Source organism: Scyliorhinus canicula, chromosome 11 (assembly GCF_902713615.1).
Source record: "Scyliorhinus canicula chromosome 11, sScyCan1.1, whole genome shotgun sequence".
NCBI lineage: Eukaryota > Metazoa > Chordata > Chondrichthyes > Carcharhiniformes > Scyliorhinidae > Scyliorhinus > Scyliorhinus canicula.
The window spans coordinates 126,835,117-126,860,563 of NC_052156.1; the positions used below are offsets into that span (position 1 = coordinate 126,835,117).

At 43.5% G+C, this 25,447-nt stretch overlaps 1 protein-coding gene across 5 annotated transcripts in view; it reads left to right on the forward strand.

Moving 5' to 3' along the window:
• Positions 1 to 25,447, forward strand: part of LOC119973366 (pendrin-like) — a 73,625-nt gene that overhangs the window by 38,462 nt on the left and 9,716 nt on the right. For all 5 annotated transcript variants that reach the window (XM_038811347.1, XM_038811348.1, XM_038811351.1 and 2 more), the window contains 14 exons: positions 2,589 to 2,770; positions 5,518 to 5,682; positions 6,500 to 6,652; positions 8,173 to 8,255; positions 8,406 to 8,553; positions 10,607 to 10,720; positions 12,391 to 12,468; positions 14,498 to 14,593; positions 15,126 to 15,232; positions 15,331 to 15,400; positions 15,493 to 15,585; positions 15,683 to 15,778; positions 18,880 to 19,110; positions 21,224 to 21,278. In XM_038811347.1, the coding sequence (XP_038667275.1) occupies positions 2,589 to 2,770; positions 5,518 to 5,682; positions 6,500 to 6,652; positions 8,173 to 8,255; positions 8,406 to 8,553; positions 10,607 to 10,720; positions 12,391 to 12,468; positions 14,498 to 14,593; positions 15,126 to 15,232; positions 15,331 to 15,400; positions 15,493 to 15,585; positions 15,683 to 15,778; positions 18,880 to 19,110; positions 21,224 to 21,278 (1,671 nt within the window). The remainder of the gene's footprint in view (positions 1 to 2,588; positions 2,771 to 5,517; positions 5,683 to 6,499; positions 6,653 to 8,172; positions 8,256 to 8,405; positions 8,554 to 10,606; positions 10,721 to 12,390; positions 12,469 to 14,497; positions 14,594 to 15,125; positions 15,233 to 15,330; positions 15,401 to 15,492; positions 15,586 to 15,682; positions 15,779 to 18,879; positions 19,111 to 21,223; positions 21,279 to 25,447) is intronic.

Sequence of the window (25,447 nt, forward strand, 5' to 3'; positions counted from 1 at the left end):
TTGGGCCCACAATTGTTCACAATTTACATTGATGATTTGGAGTTGGGGACCAAGGGCAATGTGTCCAAGTTTGCAGATGACACTAAGATGAGTGGTAAAGCAAAAAGTGCAGAGGATACTGGAAGTCTGCAGAGGGATTTGGATAGGTTAAGTGAATGGGCTCGGGTCTGGCAGATGGAATACAATGTTGACAAATGTGAGGTTATCCATTTTGGTAGGAATAACAGCAAACGGGATCATTATTTAAACGATAAAATATTAAAGCATGCCGCTGTTCAGAGAGACTTGGGTGTGCTAGTGCATGAGTCACAGAAGGTTGGTTTACAAGTGTAACAGGTGATTAAGAAGGCAAATGGAATTTTGTCCTTCATTGCTAGAGGGATGGAGTTTAAGACTAGGGAGGTTATGTTGCAATTGTATAAGGTGTTAGTGCGGCCACACCTGGAGTATTGTGTTCAGTTTTGGTCTCCTTACTTGAGAAAGGACGTACTGGCGCTGGAGGGTGTGCAGAGGAGATTCACTAGGTTAATCCCAGAACTGAAGGGGCTGGATTATGAGGAGAGGTTGAGTAGACTGGGACTGTACTCGTTGGAATTTAGAAGGATGAGGGGGGATCTTATAGAAACATTAAAAATTATGAAGGGAATAGATAGGATAGATGCGGGCAGGTTGTTTCCGCTGGCGGGTGACAGCAGAACTAGGGGGCATAGCCTCAAAATAAGGGGAAGTAGATTTAGGACTGAGTTTAAGAGGAACTTCTTCACCCAAAGGGTTGTGAATCTATGGAATTCCTTGCCCAGTGAAGCAGTTGAGGCTCCTTCATTACATGTTTTTAAGGTAAAGATAGATAGTTTTTTGAAGAATAAAGGGATTAAGGGTTATGGTGTTCGGGCCGGAAAGTGGAGCTGAGTCCACAAAAGATCAGCCATGATCTAATTGAATGGCGGAGCAGGCTCGAGGGGCCAGATGGCCTACTCCTGCTCCTAGTTCTTATGTTCTTATGGTGGGTGTGAGGGTGGAGCCATGCCCGAAAGTGGCAGTCTTCGGGGTTTCAGACCAGCCAGATCTATTCCTGGGGAGGAGGGCGGACGCCCTTGCCTTTGCCTCCCTGATCGCCTGCCGCAGAATCCTGTTCGGCTGGCGGTCAACAGCACCACCCAAAGCTGCAGACTGGCTGTCCGACCTCTAAGAATCTCTCCAAATGCAGAAAATCAAATTCGCCATCCGAGGGTCAGACAACGGCTTCCACAGAACGTGGTAGCCATTCACCCAATTGTTCCAGGACCTGTTTGTGGCCAACGAACATGAGGAAGAATAGCCAGGTAACCAAGAATCAGGGGAAAGTAGCCAAAGCGTAAAAGGAGAGATAGACGCAGCACGGTGGCCTAGTGGTTAGCACAACCGCCTCACGGCGCTGAGGTCCCAGGTTCGATCCCGGCTCTGGGTCACTGTCCGTGTGGAGTTTGCACATTCTCCCCGTGTCTGCGTGGGTTTCGCCCCCACAACCCAAAAATGTGCAGAGTAGGTGGATTGGCCATGCTAAATTGCCCCTTAATTGGCAAAAATAATTGGGTAATCTAAATTTATAAAAAAAAAAAAGGAGAGATAGACCGGGGGGGGCCGCTAATCCTAAGAGGAAAGAAGGGCGAACCACGGGAGAGGAGGAGGGGGGTGGTGGTGGTGGAGAGGGAAGAGATAGGGAACAAGAGAGGAGAACCAGGGAGGTGGGGGGGGAGGCAGGGAAATTTAGAAAATGAGAGCCGGAAGGAAGGCACGGGACACAGTAATGAACATGGCATCTCCAGGAGTAGGGAACGAGGAGAATGAAGACGAAAGACGACAGAAGCGGAGGTGAGCGCGAGACGGCAGCGAGATCCGTCCGGTAGAAGCAAGCGACAACAGCACCAAACCCATGACTCTTATAGCATTAGTCCATGCCTAATGCAAACCTACCTTTTTTAAAAATAAATTTAGATTACCCAATAATTTTTTCCAATTAAGGGGCAATTTAGTGTGGCCAATCTACCTACTCTGCACGTTTTTGGGTTGTGGGGGCGAAACCCACGCAGACACTGGGAGAATGTGCAAACTCCACACGGACAGTGACCCAGAGCCGGGATCGAACCTGGGACCTCAGCGCCGTGAGGCGTTTGTGCTAACCACTAGGTCACCGTGCTGCCCTCAAACCTACCTTTTTAGAGTTCGATGAATCACTGAGTGTAAGTGGACTTGCAGAAATATTGTTAATCAAATCAACACATTTCCCTTACAAATATAGAAACTGTAATTTGAAAATTGGGATAAGAATTGGATGACATTCCATTGTGAAGTCCTTAAAAACCTATGTATGAAGAATGACCATGTAGATAAGCCAAGGGATGGCACCTGGCATTTGTGAGATTGTACTCCAGCATTTTGCTGCTGAAGAGGAAAGTAGAGACGATTATATGGGGGGAAAGGACTGTCTTGTAAATTATGGGAACATTCCTATTTGAAAGTTCCCATTGTACTTTATCAGCCACGGTGATGTGTGACGGTTGAGATCTGCTTCTGCCATTAATATATTTATTTGCTCGATTTTTGCGTAGGACCCTTTCCAATCACCAGTTTGATGATAGGGGCTCTAATTCTACAAATGGCACCTGATGAACATTTCCTGATTTCAAGTAACATGACGAGTCTCAACGCTTCAGTTGTGGACACTGTTGCCAGAGATGGCCAGAGAGTCATAATTGCATCCTCAGTCACTGTTCTTGCTGGCATTATTCAGGTAATAAACCTTTTAATTGTGTTGCTATTTCTGCTCATTAATCAAAATCATGAGGGGTCTGGACAGAGTGGATAGGGAGAAAAGGTTCCGACAGGCAGAACCAGAGGATTTGAGATGAGAGGCAAATGAGAAAAAGTGTTTTACGCGGCATTTAGTTAGGAACTGGAATACGTTACCTGAGATTATTGCCTGAGCCACGTGCAAATTGGCATAGGGTACATAAAAGTAGAGAGATGAATATACCACTCAAAGACTGGTGTGGGAGCGGTGGGCTTTGGTTTGTGAGATCAGTACTGGGGAAAGTAGGGACTGCACCGTTGGGATGGCCTACATCTGAATTTTGCTGGGACCAGTGTTCTTACAAACCACATAAATAGGGAAGTAGAGAGGGTGTAGTAATCCACAGGAGGCAGGAGTTCCGTCACCACACCAATATTTATTTACAATAACGATATTACAGGAGCAGCTACAAACAGTGCTGCTAGCAGTCCAGTCAACTTAAGACTGCTCACAAAGCCTACACAGGTGATTATATGGGTCCCCTCAATGAGCTATCATTGAGGGAGCTCTAACTCCAATTGGCCAACCAATAAAGCCAATTGGAATTCATTACAGAGGGGTTTAAACTAAATGGGGTTTGGGGATTCTGTAGAGGGTATATGTAGGCTTACAAAGCAAAAAGATATGATAGCATTACAAGGCAGCTATTTAGTTAATATCAAGAGTGTGATGGAAAGGGACAGAGTGGGTCCTCTCTGTCATTTAACATTTAACAAAAAAAAGAAACAAATGGGGCCAAAAAAGAAAAAATGGTAACAAGGCAAAATGTAATGGTTCTTAATTTATTTATTTTGTGCCAAATGCTACATACATTTCACAGCACGAGTTGAGGTTAATGAATATGATCTTATAGCCATTACAGAGACGTGATTACAGGGAGATCAAAACTGGGAACTAAATATTTAGGGATGTGTCACTTTTCATAAGGACAGGCAGGTAGAAATCTGTGGTGGAATGGCTTTATTAGTGCAAGATGGAATAAGTACAATAGCAAGAAATGATCTTGGATTGGAAGATGTAGAATCCATATGGGAGGAGGTCAGCAATAAGAAGAGGGAGTAGTCTATAGACTCCCAAACAGTAGCTATACTGTAGGACGGAAAATTACTACGGTATGTAAAAAGGCAGTACTTTAATCATGGGTGACTTTAATCTTCATTTAGATTGGGAAAATCAAATTGGCAAAGGAAGAATTCATAGTGTTTTGAGACAGTTTCTAAAAACAATATGTTGCAGATCCAACCAGAGACCTGGCTATTTTGGATTTGGTAATGTGTAATGAGGCAGGTTTAATAAACAAATCTGTAAAATATACCCTAGAAAGCAGTGACCATAACAAGGTAGAGTTTAGCAGTCGATTGAGAGTCAGAAACATGGATCAGAAACAACTGTGCCTCACCTAAATAAGGATAATTACAAAGCAATGAGGGCAGAGTTGGCTGGAGAGGACTGGGACAGGGGTTTAGCAGAAAAGACAGCAATGGGGCAGCACGGTGGCGCAGCGCTTAGCACTGCTGCCTCACGGTGCTGAGGACCCAGGATCGATCCCGGCCCTGGGTCACTGTCCATGTGGAGTTTGCACATTCTCTCCGTGTCTGCGCGGGTTTCGCTCCACAACCCAAAAAATGTGCAGGGTAGATGAATTTGCCACGCTAAATTGCCCCTTTTAATAAAAGTAAATAATAATGACTTGGACAAGGGAAGTGAATACACTGGCGCCATGTTTGCGGATGACACAAAAATAGATGGGATGGCAAGTAATCAGGATAACAGCTATAGAAGGATATAGACAGGTTGGGTGAGTGAGGGGAAAAACTTGACAGATGGAATATAATGTAGGAATATGTGAAATTAGGCACTTTGGTAGGAAGAATAAAGGAGCTGAATATTATTTAAATTGAGAAAGACTGCAGCACAGAGGGATATGGGGGTCCTCTTGCCTAAATCATAAAAGCTGATGTGCAAATTCAGCAGAAAATTGGGAAGTCAAATGGAACAATGGCCTTTATTCAAAGTGAATGGAGTATAAAAATTGAGACATCTTGCTAAAACTGTACAGTGCACTAGTTAGACCACTGAAATACTGTGAACAGTTTTGGTTCCTTTATCTAAGGAAAGATAGACTGGTATTGGAGGCAGTCAAAGAAAGTTTACTAGGTTGATCCCGGATATGGAGGGATTTTCTTATGAGGAGAGGTTGAGTAGATTGGGCCTGTACTCGTTGGAGTTTAGGAGAATGTGAGATGACCTTATTGAGATGTATAGAATTACCCGGGAGCTTGACAGGGTGGATGCTTCCTCTTGTGGAAGAGGCTAGGACTAGAGGTCCTAATCACAATAAAGGGGCATCGATTAAGCGACAGGTGAGGGGGAATTTATTCTTCGAGAGGGTAATGAATCTGTGAAATTATTTACCGCAGAGAGCTGCAGAGTCCTGGTTGTTACGTATGTTCAAACTGAGATAGAAAGATTTTTAATCAATAAGGGATTGAGGGTTTGGGATGAGGCAGGAAAGGGAGTTATGCATTGTATCAGATCGGCCATGACCTCATTGAATGGCGATGCGGACTGGGTGGCGTACTACTCTTTTGGCCTTATGGACATGATAGGCCAAATGGCCTGCTTCTGTGCTGTAACAATATGCAGTTTCAATAACATTTGTAACAGCTGTTTTCTTCAAATTTTAGCTTGCACTTGGGGTTCTGCAAGTTGGTTTCATTGTTCGATACCTCTCCGTCCCATTAGTGGGAGGATTTACGACAGCTGCTGCATTTCATGTTTTTGTGTCTCAATTGAAAATATGTTTAAGCGTCCCAACACAGAGTTACATTGGCATCCTCTCTGTTATCTATGTGAGTATGATCTTGTGCTTGTTAAAGAATAAAGTCTTGTCTAATATGAAGCAGTTTTGAATATTAAGACTACAATATCAATTTCAGTTGTGACTTAGTGTACTTGTAAGATGCAGAGGAATTGGAAAATAAAGCTTTTTTATTTTTTATTGACTCAATTGGAAACCGTACCCTTTCTTTAGATCGCTTCAATTAAAAAGCAAATTTAAGGTAATTAGATCTAATCAGCAGGACAGCGCAGTGGTTAGCACTGCTGCCTCACAGCACGAGAACCCGGGTTCGATCCTGGCCTCAGGACATTGTCCATGTGGAGTTTGTACATTCTCCCCAAATCTGCGTGGGTCTCGTCCCCACAACCCAAAAATGTGCATGGTAGGTGGATTGGCCACGCTAAATTGTCCTTTAATTGGGAAAAAAATTGGGCACTTTTAAGTTTCTAAAATATTTAATTTTTAAAAAACCTGCTTTACTCTTAACTATAGGTTTTGCTCATCCAGGGATAGAAACTCTGCTGTTCAAAAATGTGCCATGGATCTTGCATGGCCAGCTGAACAGGAAATTAGAATGCAAATGTACTATCTTAAAGACAATACTTTCAAAAACACAGCACACCCATTAGTACTGCATTAAGTATGTATTTGAGTCTTTGGTGTGATTAGAATCCAAAGCAAGCTATGCAGGAAAGAATGCTACTCGTTGAATCAGCTGACTTAGTTATGAGAACTTAATCAATGAACCTTTCTCTAACCCGGGTGGAAGAGTCAAACTGCTGAGATGCAACATTGTTATAACATCAGCTTTTTAATTTATTTTGTAGACTCTTATTGACATATTCCGTAATATTCGACAAACCAATATTGCAGACTTCGTTGCTGGCTTGATTACCTTTGTGGTGTGTGTAATTGTCAAAGAAATCAACAATCGTTACAAAGATAAGATTAAAGTACCTATTCCTATCGAAGTGATTGTGGTAAGTTATCTGTAGTAGTTTAAGTCAACCCCATAGGAAAGGGTGGAGCATCAGTGCATTTTTTTTTCTGTCATTTTGCTCTTGCTTTTCTAAAGTTGCTGTTATTTTGTTTCATTGCAATAGACGGCTCTCTGGCACCTTTCCAATGTGCCTGTTGTTCACAGAAGAGCCAACATTGAATATTCGACTATGAAAGGGTTAATTGGATTATTTCATGCTATTTTCACATGATGTCCACTCTGGGGCAGTTGGATCACAATTAAGAACCGGAATCATGTCTGATTTTTATTTCCTCGAACCCTGGGGACAGTCACGTCTACTCTCTACCCCACCTGCTGCTCTGTCAAATCAATTAAGATCTTATGACCCAATTTGGCTTGTGAAATGTTTGGCTTAGTACCACACAATGCCGGGGAGGAAGTGTCTATTTTCTAAACCATTTGCTACAAGATTGAATTCCGTTTCTGTTCTTTCTTCTAGAGAGGTGTGGTGTTAAGACCCACCCTGTTAATTTATAAGACGGATTCCACTGCACGGACAAATAGCTAAACCACCTGCTCATTCATAAACTTTGTGTTTAGTCTTTTTTCTCTTTGGTTGAAACATTTTTTCTTCAATGGTTGTGCAAGGTTCAATCAAGGCATTCAAAAGGGCATTAGATGATTACTTGAATAAAAATAATGTGCAGGGATATGGGGAAATGTCAGGGGAGTGACAGTAAGCCCTGTGAAGTAAGTGAGTTAGGTGAATTGAACATTCTGAATTCTCCCTAAGTGTACCCAACCAGGCGACGTATTGTGTGGCTATTAGGCAATTTTCACAGCTTCATTGCAGTGTTAATGTAAGCCTACTTGTGACAATAAAGATGGAGGGTTGCGCCTCCAAGCTGCTAGCCTAATTAACAGGCCAGCAACTTTGCAGTCTCAGTGCCACTGATAAAGGTGCATCTCCCTATTGAGGAGCCATCAGTTACGTGAAAAATGTCTTTAAAGTTCTGCCAGGAAGTTGGGTCTTGGCTTTTAGATAATGGGGCCATGGGGGCAGCTGTTGCCACTGGTGGGTCTTCGATGGAGCATCCAGAGGGAAGCCCCCACCCCCACTGTTGAGAGTACATCTGGGAGGTTGTCTTCGAATAGCTGGAGCACTCAACCATGCAATGGGGCTGGGGGAAGCTTGGATGGTGGTAAAATCCCAGCAGTGTCATAAAGTAACCATCTACAGACCAATTAATCATTTTAGTTGGCTGCCCATCCAGGTTGGTGGATAACAAAGCTGCTGCTGTTCCCACCTTTGATAATATCCCATGGCAGTAGGATCATGTCTGCCTCTCCAGCTGACACCTTCCACTGTCACTTTTATCCCCTTGCCTATTTCCTGATATAATATAGCCCTAGGAGTTCCACAGATTTGAGATCCTGATATCAAATGCCTTAGTTAGAATAGGATTGGTGAAGATGCCAAGAGAGGTAACAATAGATAATTGTGATTGATATTTAAATGCAAATGTTTGCTTGTTCCAGACTATAATTGCGACAGGGATTTCCTACGGTGCTAATTTGGAACAGAAGTATAATGCTGGAATTATTAAAAAGATTCCAATAGGGTAAGAAGATGCATTGAAAAGACTGCTGCATCAGTTTTGTCTTAAAATTTTAATTATATTCTTTGTATTCTTCTTGGTTACCGACATTAAAACTTTTGTCAGATTGAGTTCAGTAATCCTTGAATAATTTGTTTCTGCACTTGTCCACAGATTTTTACCACCAGTGGCACCAGATGTGAGCCTGTTTTCCCAAGTGGGAACGTCGGCATTTTCCATTGCAATAGTGGGATATGCAGTGGCTGTTTCAGTTGCTAAAGTATTTGGCACCAAACACGACTATCCCATTGATGGAAATCAGGTAAGAGAAGGTTTAAACATCACGTCCATTATTATTTGGCATCTTAATTATATTAGGGAGGTCTTGTAACACAGTGGGTAGTATCCCTTCCTCTGAGCCAGAAGCTCCAGGTTTGAGTCCCATTCCAGAACTTGAACTGAAGGTGCATTCATAATGTGGCCAAACTGGTTGATTATCAACCTGTAAATTCTTCCAATATGGTGATTAGAGTGGGAGCAGGCAAGCTATAGCTTCCAGTGTCAGAGTGGTGACCTAGAGGAAAACTCTAGCCATGGGAACACACGTAAACATGTGCTTTGTGTGCATAGAGAAAGCTATAAATTTAAGTTGTATTAGAAGGTAAAATGGCTACAACTTACATAGCTGTTCCATAAACATTCAGCTTTACTTTATGCCAAAATTAGTTAACACGATTTTATTGTTATGTTCCTATCATTCAAAGCTTTTTTTAACAAATGTCCTGCATGATGGGAAGAAAATTTAGAAATCAAACGGTTTGTGAGCTGACAAGTCCTATTAAAGTGATCCAGCACTCCTAGATTATGAGATTGTATTGGGTGAAACTTAACATTGGCGGTGTTGTAAAATAGGTCACCTGTTTAATGTGTTTACCTGATGTTCTTTTTCTGTCTATTACGGGTGGTGGATCTACCTATTTAGCATCTCCATGTTTCACCCATTCAAAGTTCTGCCCATAATATTTTCATCTTGGAAAAATAAGAATGTGGGCTTGAGTGACAAATGTAAATTTAATTAGAAAATAAGGAGTGTTGGTTCTGCAGTTTCTGTTGAACTAACCCAAGCAAGGAACCAGTGAAAGCCCCACAGATATATTAGTCCCTAGATTTAAATTTAGATTTATTGTCACGTGTACGGAGGTATTCTGAAAAGTATTGTTCTACGCACTGAATCAACTAGGAAATGAGAATTCATTATCATTGTCTCCCTACAATATCTGATTTTTAAAAAATAATAATTTTAGTTTGTTCAAATTAACATGAAAAACCTTGGGCGGAATTCTCCCCTACCCGGCGGGCGGGCAGTCCCAGCGCCAAGGAGTGGCGTGACCCACTCCGGCGTCGGGCCGCCCGGAAGGTGCGGAATCCTCTGCACCATCAGGGGCTAAGCCGGCGCCAGCGGGGTTGGGGCCGCGCTGAAGGGGCTTGGTGCCGGGCCAACCGCCACCGAAGGGCCTCCTCCGGCCGGCGGATTTGGCCCTGAGCGGGAGCGCCAGCGGGTCCTGGCGTCATTAAAGCTGATGCGCTGGGGGGTTTGTCTGCACCGGCCATGGCGAAGGACCACAGCAGCTGGTGCGGAGGGAAAGAGTGCCCCCATGGCACAGGCCCGCCCGCAGATCGGTGGGCCCTGATCGCGGGCCAGGCCACCATGGGAGCACCCACCGGAGCCAGATCCCCCCCCCCCCCCTGGCAATTCTCCAGCCTGGTGGGGGGGGAGGTCGGAGAATCCCGCCCCTTGGATCCAATTTTACTTTGAGGCAGGGCACGGAGCATACCGTGGAGCAGTTCTCAGTGCTGTGTCTGTTGCCCAACTGCGACATTCAATTTGCCTGACTTGCAGGACCCGGGTGTCTCCTGGCAGTGCAAGAGTAGTGGAAACAGGACTACACATGAGAAGCTTGTATCCGCCCTGCTAGCTACCAGCATACACACCTTGTTGTTGGTGCCGGAGAGTTGTTATCTGAAGGCTGGGAGTAGTGGGGTATAAGTTACACTGTCTATGTTCATCTTTGGGCTGTTCCTGGACATCTGCAGACTCTCTGGTCCCTTGAGTATCTTGGCACAGACTACATGAGAACCACCTTTGGGTACATCTCCATTTGGAAATCTTTTTTTAACTGAATATAATAACCGGACAGTCATCTATTGTGTGCAATGACAAAGCATATTGTTCTGAGTACAAAAACCTGCCTGACCGCATTCAAAATGTCCCAGAGTTGTATCAAAGTAGCAAGAAGTGTTGATTGTTGGTGTTGCTACAACAGCAAGTGAACTATCATTTGCATGTGTATTTATATAATTATGGAATCTTCCAGGAATTCATTGCTCTAGGAATTTCCAACATTTTTTGCGGCTGTTTCTCGAGCTTTTTGGCAGGCACTGCTCTGTCCCGGACAGCGGTACAGGAAAGTACAGGCGGCAAAACTCAGGTAATAAATAATCATGGAGTATGTGTGTTTCTACTTTGTCAGTGAATCTCATGGCCACATTGCTCTTTCCACAACTGAGTGACTTATTTGACAAGTTTAGAGGGCTTTCAAGTGGGATGGAGTGAATAAAGAGCTATAGCATAGCAAGCAAAAGTAGTGGGTTTGGTGTGTGTATAGACTTGCAAAACTGATTTGATAATGTACCTCTTAATAGACCACAATAGACTAAAAGGACAGTGGTAGCATGGGTATGGAATTAGCTAAGAGAAAGCAGGAAGTAGTGATGAACGGTTGTTTTGTTTTGGACTGGAACGAAGTATATTATATGGTGACCCATACCTCCCAGAGGTTGCTATTGGGACCACTGCTCTTTTTGATATATATTAATAACTGGGGTATACAGGGCATTATTTAACAGTTTGCAGGAAGTTCAGAAATAACAATGAATAGGATAGTGGCAATTGCCAGGTGGACACAAGCAGATTGGTGAAATGGATAGGCGCATGTCTGTGTTCAGTGATTCATTTTGGTCAGAAGAATGAGGAGAGGCCATAAAAAATAAAGTGTACAACATTAAAGGAGATACAGGGAGATCTCTGGGTTTACCTACAAAAATATTTAAAGGTGGCAGGGCAAATTGGGATGGTTGTAACGAATGCAAACTGGATCCCTGGTTTTATAAACTGTGGCAATAGAGTGCAAAAGCCAGGAAGTTATGCTGAGCTTTATAAAACACTGATCTGGACGGTTGTTCCAATTTTCAACACCGCAAGACATTATGGCCTTTGAGAGGGTACAGAAAAGATGTACAAGAATGGTACCAGAGATGTAGAACGTAATTCACATGGAAAGACTAGAGAAGCTGGGCTTGTTCTCTATTGGAGGAGAGAAGAGGAGAATTAACAGAGGTGTTCAAAAACATGGGAGGATTTTGATTGAGTAAGTAAGGAGCAATTGTTTCCAGGAGCAGAAGGGGTTGATAACTAGAGGCCAAATTAATTGGCAGAAGAACCCAGGGAAAGAAGAGGAGAATTTTTTCTGCAGTTCATTCTGATTTGAAATGCAGTGGCTGAAAGGTAGTGGAAACAGATTACGTTTTTAAAAATAAATTTAGAGTACCCAATTCATTTTTTCCAAATTAAGGGTCAATTTAGCATAGCCAATCCACCTATCCTGCACATCCTTGGGTTGTGGGGGTGAAACCCACGCAAACATGGGGGAATGTGCAAACTCCACACGGATAGTGACCCAGTATCGGACCTAGGATCTCGGCACCGTGATGCAGCAGTGCTAGCCACTGTGCCATTGTGCTGCCTGAAATAGATTAAATAATAACTTTTGAAACAAAATTGGATAAATAATTGAAGGGGGAAATTGTTGGGATTATGGGGAAAGGATCAGGGTATAATACTAACTGGATAACATTGTCAAAGAAACATAATGGGTGGAATGGTCTCCTGTGCAGTATTTCATTCGGTGAAAGGACTTGGAAAAAAGTATTATGTTGGTCAAGATGAACCAAATGTTTGTTGTTGGACATATTGAACATATTCTTATCTGTATTTTCACAAGTCTTTTCTATATATGTTTTTATATGTTGCAACCAAAATTTTACCTGCAAACATTGATAACTAACTCTATAACGATTTGCACGTACATTTTTATTGCAGATTGCTGGGCTTTTGAGTGCAGTGGTTGTGATGATTGCTATCCTGATAGTTGCACAACTACTTGAACCTCTGCAGAAGGTAACCTTTTATTATTTGAAAGTGTACATTGTCCAGAACAATGGGCTCATGCTAACATCTCCAATCACTGGACAATTGCTGCCTGCTTCAGAAATTTGTTGTCCATAGAGATGTGATCAAGAGACATAGGATCAGGTGGCAATATGGGGGGAGAAAATGGCTAAAAGCATTTTGCAATCAGAAATTCACCTAAATTTCTAATTCATTCCTGCATGTATGCTCCTACCATGATGAGCATAATATGGTTGCCTATCGACATACCCTTAAACTAAACGTGCTCTTCTCAAACTGCACTTGGGATTACAATAAAAGAAAGTACAAGCAATTTATTTCCATACATGTGTTCTGTCTATGTGCCATTACTGTGTGCTGCCCAGTAGTTCATATTAGTGACCTTTAAGTATCTTAGTGGAAGGAGTAAATGAGGTGATGACCTTGTTTGAGGGCTCTAGCCCTATCCAACTTGGCTAACTGCTCCAGCCCTCTAGCTAGCACATCCAGAGGCTTTTGAGCGGATTGGCCTGGTGTGGCATTGTGGTTACTTTAGTAAAGGCAACAGTCAGTTGAGTAAAAATACAGTACTGGCTTATTCACAACATAAATATTTATGTACACACACAGGACTCCATTAGCCTTCACCATTCCTACCTGGAGACTTGGTCTAGCCAGGCCGATCTTGTATACAATAGTCCCTGCCCTGTAGTTAACGGAGAAGTGCATACTAACCGAGCCACATGGGGGCGATCAACAAACCTGTCCCATGTGCTTTGTGCTGGGATATTACAGTTACTCTATACTTCCTTTCCTCTGTGTCACATCTCACCATGTTCTGGGCAGCATGCAGTTCTTCATGATGAGCAAGGAGCTACAAGGAAATAAAATAATGGTCATCGCTGAGGACTGTGAAGCTGGTCATCAGGTTTCTTTATATGCACTGTCAAATACAGAATGGAAAGCCCTGTACATTGGAGCCTCAGCTATGAACAATCACGATCACAGCTTTGGACCTCTGTCCTATGATATACCCCACAAAGGCCTGCAAAATCACCATCTCTTCCACAGTGAACTATTGTGTTTTAAATCCTTAATGGAATTATGCTGGTCTTATGATATTGTTATGGGCCAGGGTTTGGAGAACCCCAAAGTGTATCATGGAGTTCACCTGACCCACGGCTTTTACTAGATTGTGGTATGGGGAGCACACTGCCCACTTTACAAGTATGGGACAGCAGAGATCAAAAAGTATTTTTTAAGCAAAACAAGTTTATTCTATGAACTCGAGTTAACCTTTTTAAAACATACTGTGAACATCTTAGCAACCATCAATTCAAATACAACACCCAAAGAATACAACACTAAGTAATCCTTGAACTTTCCTTTTCACATCCATAAGACATTAAAAAAAACTTTTAACAGAAGCACATCGGGTTTAAATTCACTACTGAGAACAGTTATCACTCTGAATTCACCAAATGATCAAGAGATGAATGATTAAGAGATAATCTTTACATGGCAGAGAGAACAACATGGGGGCAGCACGGTAGTGCAAGTGGATAGCACTGTGGCTTCACAGCGCCAGGGTCCCAGGTTCGATTCCCCGCCGGGTCACTGTCTGTGCGGAGTCTGCACGTTCTCCCCATGCCTGCGTGGGTTTCAGAAGTGCTCCTTGCAGGGCTAAATGCACCTGGGACTTAGTCAGCTTCAATTCTTGAACCCATTTTTACAGAATATGCTGAAGTCAGTTGCCCACTTGCATTGTACAGGCCTTGCAATCCCAGCACCAGTTTACTCAGGATCACTGAAATTGGCACTTGTATTTGTAATTGGATTGCTGAGAATTAATGAACTTAACACAATTAACCGTCAATATAAAAATCTGATTTGAATGAGATTTCATGTATGGCTCTACTCCAGTTTCACTGTGCTATGCTGGAAAGCCCTGGCTAAAAATCTGGACAGTTTGATGGCTTTGTCTTTTGAAACGCTCTAGCATAATACATTTAATGTGTTTTCTTAACTAATTTCTCAGGCTGTATTGGGAGCGATTGTCATTGCCAATTTGAAAGGAATGTTCTGGCAAACCTTTGATGTTCCAACGTTGTGGAAGCAAAACAAAGTTGATTGCGTAAGTATTTAATGAATGTACTGTTCTTGTAAAATATGCTGTTCATTAGAAAACGTACAACCTTCATGTTAAATTTAAAAATGTGATGATACTATTCTGTTATGTAGGATATATTTTGCTCATTATTTAATTGGATCAGACATTTGGTACTCCTTCTTGTGATGTCATGAATAAGAAATATTACACACGCCTTGATTTTGTGACATTCCTGCAATTATTTCAGGAAGTCACAGGAAAAGGAGTTGCACATGATATTTTCCACAGCCAGGTAGCATCCAAGCAGCAAAAACTAAATTTGCAGCAATACTTAGAATTATGAAAAAAAGGCTCAACAGAATATACTTTTTTGTTAACCAAGTATTGTGCTGCAGTGTGCATCTGTGCATTATTTCTGTTGCGTATGTGTTACTACAATGGTAAAAATGTCTACAAGATTTATGGCATCCTATTAGCAAATGAAGAGTCTTTTAAAAACCAAGGTTGTCATTCATTAAAATAATGTACACTAACTCATCATCTTGTTCTGCTGTAGATGATCTGGGTAGTGACATGGATTGCATCCATCCTTTTGGGACTAGATTTGGGGCTTTTAGTTGGTGTGTGCTTTGAACTTCTCACTGTTGTGCTTCGAGCCCAGTTGTAAGTATTTGAATAGAACTTCTTATAATGATTCACTATTTTCCTTATCATTTGCCACGTGGGATATTCATCCATTTAATTCAATGTTAATTTTCTAGCCCTGTTTCAGCTGCTTTAGGGAATGTACCAAACACTGACATTTACAAGAACTTAAAGAAATACAAAAATGTAAGAACATTTAAATCAGTTTTTAGTACAACATTTAAAAATAAAATTTCTACTTGCAACAATGAAAAAATAATTATCTGAATTTTCCACAGCTGGTTGAGCCATCAGGAGTGAGGATCTTCAAATTTTCTTCCCCCCTCTTTTTTGGGAGTGTTGATTATTTTAAAGAGAAAGTCAATGCCGCAGTGAGTAAATTCGCAATTCTGTAGCTCAAAATAGTTTGGAATATTCATTTTGTTTTTATTTGTGTTGATTATTATTCTGTGAACGGACTTGTTTCAGGTTGGATTCAATCCAGTTCGAGTGTTTAATAAGCGAGCCAAAGCATTGAAGAAGATTCAGGCACTTATAAAGAAGGGTCAACTAAAAACAACAAAGGTAAAGTCATATACTTTGATTGCTGTAGTTACACAAGTTATGAAGTGTGCCCCGATATAAAGCAAGGGTCTGATGTAATTCTAGACGCAGCTTTCTATCTCTTTATTCTTCTCAACTTTTTTGCTGCTTTTGACCAGTCCATCCTTCTCTATTGTCTCTCTACTGTGACATATTATTTTCAGCTGATTTTTGTCATTGCTGCAATAATGTAGGCATTATGTTGCCAAGAGTAGCTTCTTTTGCAATCACCTTCTCCCATATATATGCTAAGGTCGCTCATCTCTGAATCCCAACAGCATTTGCTGCTCTCTGCATACGTCAAAAGATTCATCATGCTCAATATTATTGAAAACTAGTTGTTTCTGTTCTTGACTCAAATCAAAACACCTGTAAGTATGGAATATTGATGTACTGCTTAAGGCAAGTTCAAATGCATGTATCTTCTGTTCCATTTCTTCCATCTGCACAGAATCACTTACTCCTGGAGAAACCAGTGCCACTCACTCACTCCTCACCTTCTCCATTTTATCTTTCTCCATTACCTCACCACCTTGTGCACATACCAGTCTGAATCCTCTTTAAGTGTCAACTCATTCACAATGTTGCAACCGTTTTTCTTCACTGCACAAAGTTTTGCATTGTCTGTTTCCACTGGCTTCCCATTGATTTATTTTTTTTAGCATTGCTTGCAAATCAAATCTCTCCATAGACTCAGACTGCCCTATCCCTCTGGTTACCCCCTGCTTTATGTAGCACATGTACCCTCCACAAACACTCGGCTTCGCCATTTGTCTGGCTTCCTCTCTCCCACCATAGGTGAACACTAATTTTTTCAAATTTTATTTCATTCATGCAATGTGGGCATTCCATTTGTTGACTATCCCTAATTGCCCCACATTGTTGTGGTTCTAGAATCACATGTAGGCCAGACCATGTAACTTTGAAGGACATTGGTGAGCCAGATGTGTTTCCACAACAATCCATGAAAATAAAAAAAAATAAAGGTTGAAGTACCCAATTCTTTTTTTTCCCCCCAATTAAGGGGCAATATAGCGTAGCCAATCCACCTGCCTTGCACATCTTTTTTAGGGGTGGGGAGGTGAGACCCAGGCAGACACTGGGAGAATGTGTAAACACCACATGGACAATCCATGATCATTTTGTGGTTAGCTGAGATTGGTTTTCAATTCCAGATTTTAGTAATTGAATTGAAGTTCCACCAACTGCCATGGTGAAATTTGAGTACATGTCACCAGCGCAGTTGCCTGGGCCTTTGGATTACTAGTCGTGGCATTACCACTACGACACTGTCTTTCCTTGATTCAGTCAGTAGAATTCTGCCATCCTTCTTTTAACAATCTCCTTTAAAACACTTCTCTAAATGTGCCTTTGATTCACCATCTCTTTTTGAGCTATCTACATTGACAACAAGCTGCATGCAATAATTGCCAATGCAAGCATAGCCTTTAGCAGACTTCGAACATTAGTCGGGAGTGAAGTGCAGTAGGTTTGCCTCCAAAACAAAGTCCATAGAGCAATAATCCTACCTACTCTGCTCTACCCATGCAAGACTGTGTACCAGCACCATGCCAAGAAATTTAATAATTTTCACTTGAGCTGCCGCTGCAATCTTTGAAGACCAAATATCAAGTACTGAGGCGCTCACGTAAGCTGATGTGCCAAACAACGACACCACATTGAGACTGTCACAACTGGGTTGGGCTGGTCATGTGGCTGGAACATCTGGCACTCGCTTACCAAAGTAAATCTTGAATGGGGAGATTGAATCTGGGATGTGCTCTTGTGGCGTTCAATGTAAACGTTACAAGAATACTGAAGGCTTCACTCGGGGGCTTTGATTTCTACTTCAAGTGCTGGGAGGAGCTTTTCCAGGATCACTGCACCTGACTCAACTAAATAAAAAAACAGTGCAGCCTTCTTCGAAAGCAACCACATATTAAAATGATAGAGAAAATGCAAGCTGGGGAATCCCGAGCCAGCAACCCATCCAAAATTCAGTTATATGTGGTATCCTGTCCTATTTGCGGCAGAGCCTTCTGGTTAAAGATCAGCCTTGGCAGTCACCTATGTACCCACTGGAACCTTACCAAACATCATATGGTCACCTTCGCCACAAAAGTACAAACGGGGGGCGGAATTCTCCGGCCCCTGCAGGGTCGGAGAGTCACCCAGGGCCAGCGTAAATCTCGCCCCCGCCTTGGCCGGAATTCTCCGCCACCCGGGAATCGGCGGGAGCGGGAATCGCGCCGCGCCGATCGGCGTGCTCCCTGCGGTGATACTCCGGCCCGCGATGGGCCGAAGTCCCGCCGCTGACAGGCCAATCCCGCCGACGTGGTTTCAACCACCTCTGGTGGTGGCGGGATTGGTGGCGCGAGGGGGCCCCCGAGGTCTTAGGGGGGGAGCGGGGCGATCGGACCCCGGGGGTGCCCCCACGATGGCCTGGCCCGCGATCGGGGCCCACCGATCGGTGGGCGGGCCAGTGCCGTGGGGACACTCTTTTTTTCTTCCGCCACGGCCTCCACATTGGCGGAGGCAGAACAGACCCCCCTACCGCGCATGCGCTGGTGGTGACGTCAGCGGCCACTGGCGCATGCCCGAACCGGCGAGGCCTTTCGGCCAGCCCTGACGCCGGCCGGCTTCAAAGGCCGTTGGCGCCGGTTTTGGCACGAGTCGACGTGGCGCCAACCACTCCGGCGCGGGCCTAGCCCCTAAAGGTGCGGAGAATTCCGCACCTTTGGGGAGGCCTGACGCCAGGACCCCCCGCCCCGCTGGGTAGGGGAGAATCCTGGCCGGGATCTTTCAAATTTCCCGCCTTGTTGCTATCCCCCTTTTTTTTTTGCTCTTGGTCTTGAGCAACTTTTTAGATGCTCTCTTAATAAGTTGGGAATACAAGTTATTGAAGAATAAAAATGTACCCTTTTTGTTTATATTTGTAATATGAAATGTTGCTCAACTTATTTATTTCAATGAGAACATGCTCAAACAAACATGACTTTGCAGTTTAACAAAGACAATTGTTCCATGTTTTTATTGATGAATTTCATCAATATGAATTTTATAATTTGTTTATCTATCTTTAGGATGGCACTTTAACTGATGGAAGTGTCTCAAATGAGGCATTTGAAGATGATGAGGAAGCTCAAGAAGAACAAGAACATGATGTTCCAACAAAAGAAGTGGAAATTCAAGTTGACTGGAATTCCGATCTCCCCATCAAAGTCTTGGTTCCCAAAGTTACTATCCACAGCCTTATTTTCGATTTTAGTGCAGTGTCATTCATGGATCTGGTAGGAGTCCGAATACTTAAAATGGTGAGTAAATGTTTGTTGGAACTAGTGTTGATACAGAAATGAAAACGTGAAATGTTGTGTCGGTCAGTCAGCATTCTGAAAAGGAAAGCCCAATGTTTAGGGTGGGATCCATCACCTTACGATGAGTGCCCGCTCAAATGCTAATTTGAATTTTCTTTAAAATAATCACTTGGTATTGCTGGAAAAAAGAGACATGCTATCAAAGCTTTTTGTCTTTCAATCATCAGGGTAGCTCGCAAGAATCACCAACAATGAAGGGAACAATAATGTGTACTGCATGAGGAGAGTGCTTATTGGTTGGCAAGTGGACTCTGGTAGAGGCATTGCCAAGGTGCGTGCAGCATAAATTGTTGTTGCTCCTTTATTGTTAGCTATCTTTCCACTTAAGGGGCAATTTAGCGTGGCCCATCAACCTACCCCACCCTGGGGGTTTGGGGGTTGAGACCCATGCAGACACTGGGAGAATGTGCAACCTCCACATAGACAGTGACCCAGGATCGAACCCAGGTCCTCGGTGCTGTGAGGCAGCAGTGCTAACCACCGTGCCGCCCTTCTTGTGAGCTATCTTGATTTTTGTGAGATCATCCTAATGAATGTAAGATGAAAAGCTTTGACAGAAAATCTTTTTTGTTCAGCAATTATTTTCTTTTTTAGTTTAAATTCCCAATGTTTACTCTTAACCATATTGTTCGGGTATGTTTTAGAAATAGCCTTCCAGATTAAATAGGAAAGGAAATAAAATCGCCATAGTCCCAGATGACCATAGGCTGCTTTCTCCTTGGAAGGAGAGAGCTGACTGGTGGTGATTTAACCTGAGGATCGCCACACCTCAGGGAGGGGCAAGGTTGAGAAGGTGGGGGCCTTCATATCCTCAGCTGGATTGGGAATTGAACCCACTGTTGGTCTCGCTCTGCATCACAAACCAGCTGCCCTGCCAACAGCTATATATATATATATATATATATATATATATTAGCACATGGAAAAGATATGGGGAAACTAGAAAAGCACATGGGGGAGAAAGGAATAGACTGATGTGTTACCTCGATGGGAGGAGGCCTTGTGAATGATAAACCATAACAAAGATTGTTTTGGGCTGAATGAGTTGATTCTGCTGAAAATTCACTGTAATGTCATACTTTTTTATTTACTGGATTTGCTTTTAGTGGATTTAGTTTTAAATTATATGATTGTTCTGGATTTGATTGAGGAAAGAATCGTCCCAAAGTTACCATTTTAATTTCCCTCATTATTTAAATACCTGCATCACATTGCCCCTTAATATTCTCGTTTGCATAGATTATAAACCAAAATGCTCACTTCCTTCAATCCCAAGTATAGCTTCAGAAATATTCATTGCTGTATTCCCCCCACCCCGCAAGCCTGTAAACCCTCCCTGAGCCGAATAATCCAAATGAGGTATGCCTAAGTGTTGTGTGTAGTTAGATTCTGTAACTCTTGTGATGAAGCTCTTTTAAAAAAATTTTTTTTTTTTAGAGTACCCAATTAATTTTTTTCAATTAAGGGGCAATTTAACAAGGTCAATCCACCTACCCTGCACATCTTTTGGTTGTGGGGGCGAAACCCACGCAAACACGGGGAGAAGATGCTACTCTACACGGACAGTGACCCAAAGCTGGGATCGAATCTCAGACCTCGGTGCCGTGAGGCAGCAATGCTAACCAATGCGCCACTGTGCTTCCCTTGATGAAGCTCTTTTATTGCCTTGTATACTTGGTGTTTTCCTCATTAGGACTAAATTCTCATCTTCTATACTCGCATCCAAAGTGTAATCTCTCACTCTGTTTAAAGATAGCAGATGCAACTTAATACCAACTTGCTTAATCTGTCTGTCCTTTTTGCAATTTTCTGCTCCATTTTTCACAATTCCGTATCCCTTCTAAACTGGGGTTAAGTATAAATTCTTGCAGTTATTCCTCAGCAGGTATAAATGTAGGTTACCATTAACTGCCTTTGTACACTGGTATAAAAGGACTGTTTTATATGAAACTCAGCTGTTTCATACAATTTTGTTCCTCTGGTCACTCCATGATTTCTATAAGGTGTACAGATTTGCCTCTGCTAACATGTTGCTGATTGCTATTTATTACAGGTTATTCGGCAGTTCGATCGAATAGGTGTTAAGGTGTATTTGACATCCTATGACGGTAATTGGTTTTCAATACTCTGTTTTTAAAATATTTAGTGAAAATAATGAAAAATTAAATTTAAAAAATATTTGATGGCATTAAGCTTGATGTGCAAAAACAACTTCAATAAATGGTTAGCTCCTTTTTCAGATAATTAGGCTACTGTATTCTTTCCAAAATGGTACGCACTTGTAATGCCTAATAAAAAGGGTAAACGGATTGTACCAATCTGAAGCTGTACTGGATCCAACTGATTGCAATCAGAACAGAGTGAAAGCTAACGGTGATCTCGGCACAGTACGTCCTTACCTAAAGTTGTGGTTGCATCCTCAAAATCGTAACTTAAAGTGAAATAACTTCAAGCAAATCAGAATCAATGTTAAAACAGGAGTTTGGTAGCTTTGGACATTTAGCACCAGGAAAACCCAATGTACAAATTGAAATACTGCACTGTACACGTGTAGTACAATGCTCCGAGCTGAAATAAATCACAAAATAAAACTAATCACTAAATGGAGAAGAAATGAAATGAAAATCGCTTATTGTCACGTGTAGGCTTCAATTAAATTACTGTGAAATGCCCCTAGTCGCCACATTCTGGCGCCTGTCCGGGGAGGCTGGTACGGGAATCGAACCGTGCTGCTGGTCTGCTTTAAAAGCCAGTGATTTAGCCCAGTGAGCTAAACCAGCCCCTAATGGTGTTTAAATTCAATTAGATCACGCCCACCAACTCTCTTTTTCTTCTTGGGCAGTCCCTCTCATTCAATTTTGACTCACTTTAACTCTGGTTGTGCTGATGGGTCCAGTGGGTGATTGCAGACTTTGCCAAATCTGGGGCACGTGTTTCTTGGAGGGCTAGTTAAATAAGTTGTTTGGCAGTTTGCACACACTCGCTGCCACCTTGACTTCATCTCTGCACGTTCCTGACAGTTTGGTGCCTTCCTGAGTGAACTTTCCCCTATTTTGTGGTCAGTCAGCATGAGGCAGTGCAGATGTCTGACCTATTCAAGGGTGCTTTGTGGTCACCCCCGAAAGCATTTCAGTGGAGGTGTTTGTGCGCGCCTTGATACTGGCCTCTCTTGCTGCCTTTGCAGTGGTTTCTCTGCCTCACCTGTTGCAGAGTTGAACAAGGGCTAGAAATGAGGTTTCAAAATTAATCAGAAAATTGCAGAGTCAGCCCCCTAAATCACAAGTGCTGAACCTTGTATTTCTCACCCAAAGCCCTGAGACAAGGAAAGCAATTTTACCTGTGTACAGCAGCAAATGCCCCTCTCACAGGCATTAAAATGGCACCTCTGCCTCTGCCTCACCCACCCAATGTAAAAGATGCCCCGAAGCGTGGTACATTGGCGAGACCATGCAGACACTGTGACAACGAATGAACGGGCACCGTGCGACGATCACCAGGCAGGAATGTTCCCTTCCAGTCAGGGAAAACTTCAGCAGTCAAGGGCATTCAGCCTCTGATCTCCGGGTAAGCGTTCTCCAAGGCAGCCTTCAGGACACGCGACAACCTAGAATTGCCGAGCAAAAACTTGTAGCTAAGTTCCACACGCATGAGTGCGGCCTCAACCGGGATCTTGGATTCATGTCGCATTACATCCACCCCCCCACCATCTGGCCTGGACTTGCAAAATTCCACCAACTGTTCTGGCTTGAGACAATTCACACCTCTTTAACCTGTGATTATCCCTCTCTCTGGATCTGTAATGATTTGATTACCTGCAAATGCTCGCATTCCAAGCATTGTCCGCCATCTCTGACTTTATCTATATAAATGTTTCTGGATCATACCTCTCCATTCACCTGAGGAAGGAGCTGCGCTCCGAAAGCTCGTGTTTGAAACAAACCTGTTGGACTTTAACCTGGTGTTGTAAGACTTCTTACTGTGCTCACCCCAGTCCAACGCCGGCATCTCCACATCATGGCTACCATCGACACCGCAAACTGCCGGCTCAAAGTGGAGAGGATCTCCAGGAAGATCGTGCATATAGACACTGACGTTAAGTTTCTACAAAGATGCAGAAAAGCAGACAAGATCCTGATAGGGCTACAGATCACAAACCCACTCAAGTCGGCCTACAACACAGACTACGCTGAAAGACTCTGCTGCCGCACCTCTGTCACACTCCTCAAACACCTCGTACACCAGCTCTACAGCAGTCGACGCAACCTGGAAACCAAGATAGAGGCCATATTCTCAATTTGCACTCAGGACGCAGCAGACCAGCTGCGTAACACCGCCAAACAAATGAGACAACGATACTGTGCCACCTATATGTACACCAAGAACAGGAAGCTTGAGAAACTCTGCATCACCACCAGCAGCAACCAAGCCTCCCCCAGTACCACAGTCGAAAATAATACAGAGAAATCAATTGTTAACTTGTCAGACTCCACCCTTCAACCAGATGAAATCGAAGTCCTCAGCAGAGTGTTCAATTTCTGCACCACCAGCAAAATGGACCCCATCAGTCTCGCGGCAGACACGGAGGAATTCATCAGGCGAATGAGGTTCCGGGAATTCTTCCACAGACCCCAAGAGGCCGACAGCGAACCCAAGGAGACGACCAATGAACCGGAACAGCAGACTGAGATCTGCGGTGCAGCAAACGAAAAGGAAAGAATCGAATTGGACCCCTCCGGAAGGCCGCTGCCCTAGACTCGACAGGTATGCTCAAGCCGTCAGAAGTCGTGTCAATTCATCAGTCGCATTCACAAGGCAGCCCCGAACGTCACCCAAGCACAACGCAACGCCATCCGTGCTCTCAAGACCAACCGCAACATTGTCATCAAACCAGCAGACAAAGGAGGGGCCACCGTCATACTGAATAGAACGGACTACTGCAAAGACGTATACCGACAACTCGACAACCAGGAACACTACAGACAGTTACCCGCAGATCCAACCAAGGAACAGATCCGCCAACTCAACAGACTGATCAAGACCTTGGATCCAGACCTTCAGAGCACCCTACGTGCTCTCATCCCACGTAATCTCCGCATTGGAGATCTCTACTGCCTCCCAAAAATACACAAGGCCAACACACCAGGCCGTCCTATCGTTTCAGGCAATGGGACCCTGTGAGAACCTCTCTGGCCACATCGAGGGCATCCTGAAACCCATCGTACAAGGTACACCCAGCTTCTGTTGCGACACGATGGACTTCCTACAGAAACTCAGCACCCATGGAGCAGTTGAGCCAGGAACATTCCTCGTCACAATGGATGTCTCGGCACTCTACACCAGCATCCCCCATGACGACGGCATTGCTGCAACAGCCTCAGTCCTCAACACCGACAGCTGCCAATCTTCAGACTCAATTCTGCAACTCGTCCGTTTCATTCTAGATCACAACGTCTTCACCTTTGACAGCAAATTCTTCATCCAGACGCATGGAGCAGCCATGGGGACCAAATTCACACCTCAACATGCCAACATCTTCATGCACAAGTTTGAACAAGACTTCCTCACCGCACAGGACCTTCAACCGACGTTATACACCAGATACATCGATGACATTTTTTTCCTTTGGACCCACAGTGAAGAATCACTGAAACAGCTACACAATGAGATCAATAAATTCTATCCCACCATCAGACTCGCCATAGAACATAGAACAGTACAGCACAGAACAGGCCCTTCGGCCCTCGATGTTGTGCCGAGCAATGATCACCCTACTCAAACCCACGTATCCACCCTATACCCGTAACCCAACAACCCCCTCATCCTTACTTTTTAGGACACTACGGGCAATTTAGCATGGCCAATCCACCTAACCCGCACATCTTTGGACTGTGGAGGAAACCGGAGCACCCGGAGGAAACCCACGCACACACGGGGAGGACGTGCAGACTCCGCACAGACAGTGACCCAGCCGGGAATCGAACTGGGACCCTGGAGCTGTGAAGCATTTATGCTAACCACCGTGCTGCCCTTGGACTATGGACCATGGACTATTCTCCAAATTCTGTTGCATTCTTGGACACACTCATCTCCATCAAGGACGGTCACCTCAACACTTCGCTTTACCGCAAACCCACAGACAACCTCACGATGCTCCACTTCTCCAGCTTTCACCCAAAACACATTAAAGAAGCCATCCCCTATGGACAAGCCCTCCGTATACACAGGATCTGCTCAGACGAGGAGGAGCGTAACAGACACCTACAGATACTGAAAGATG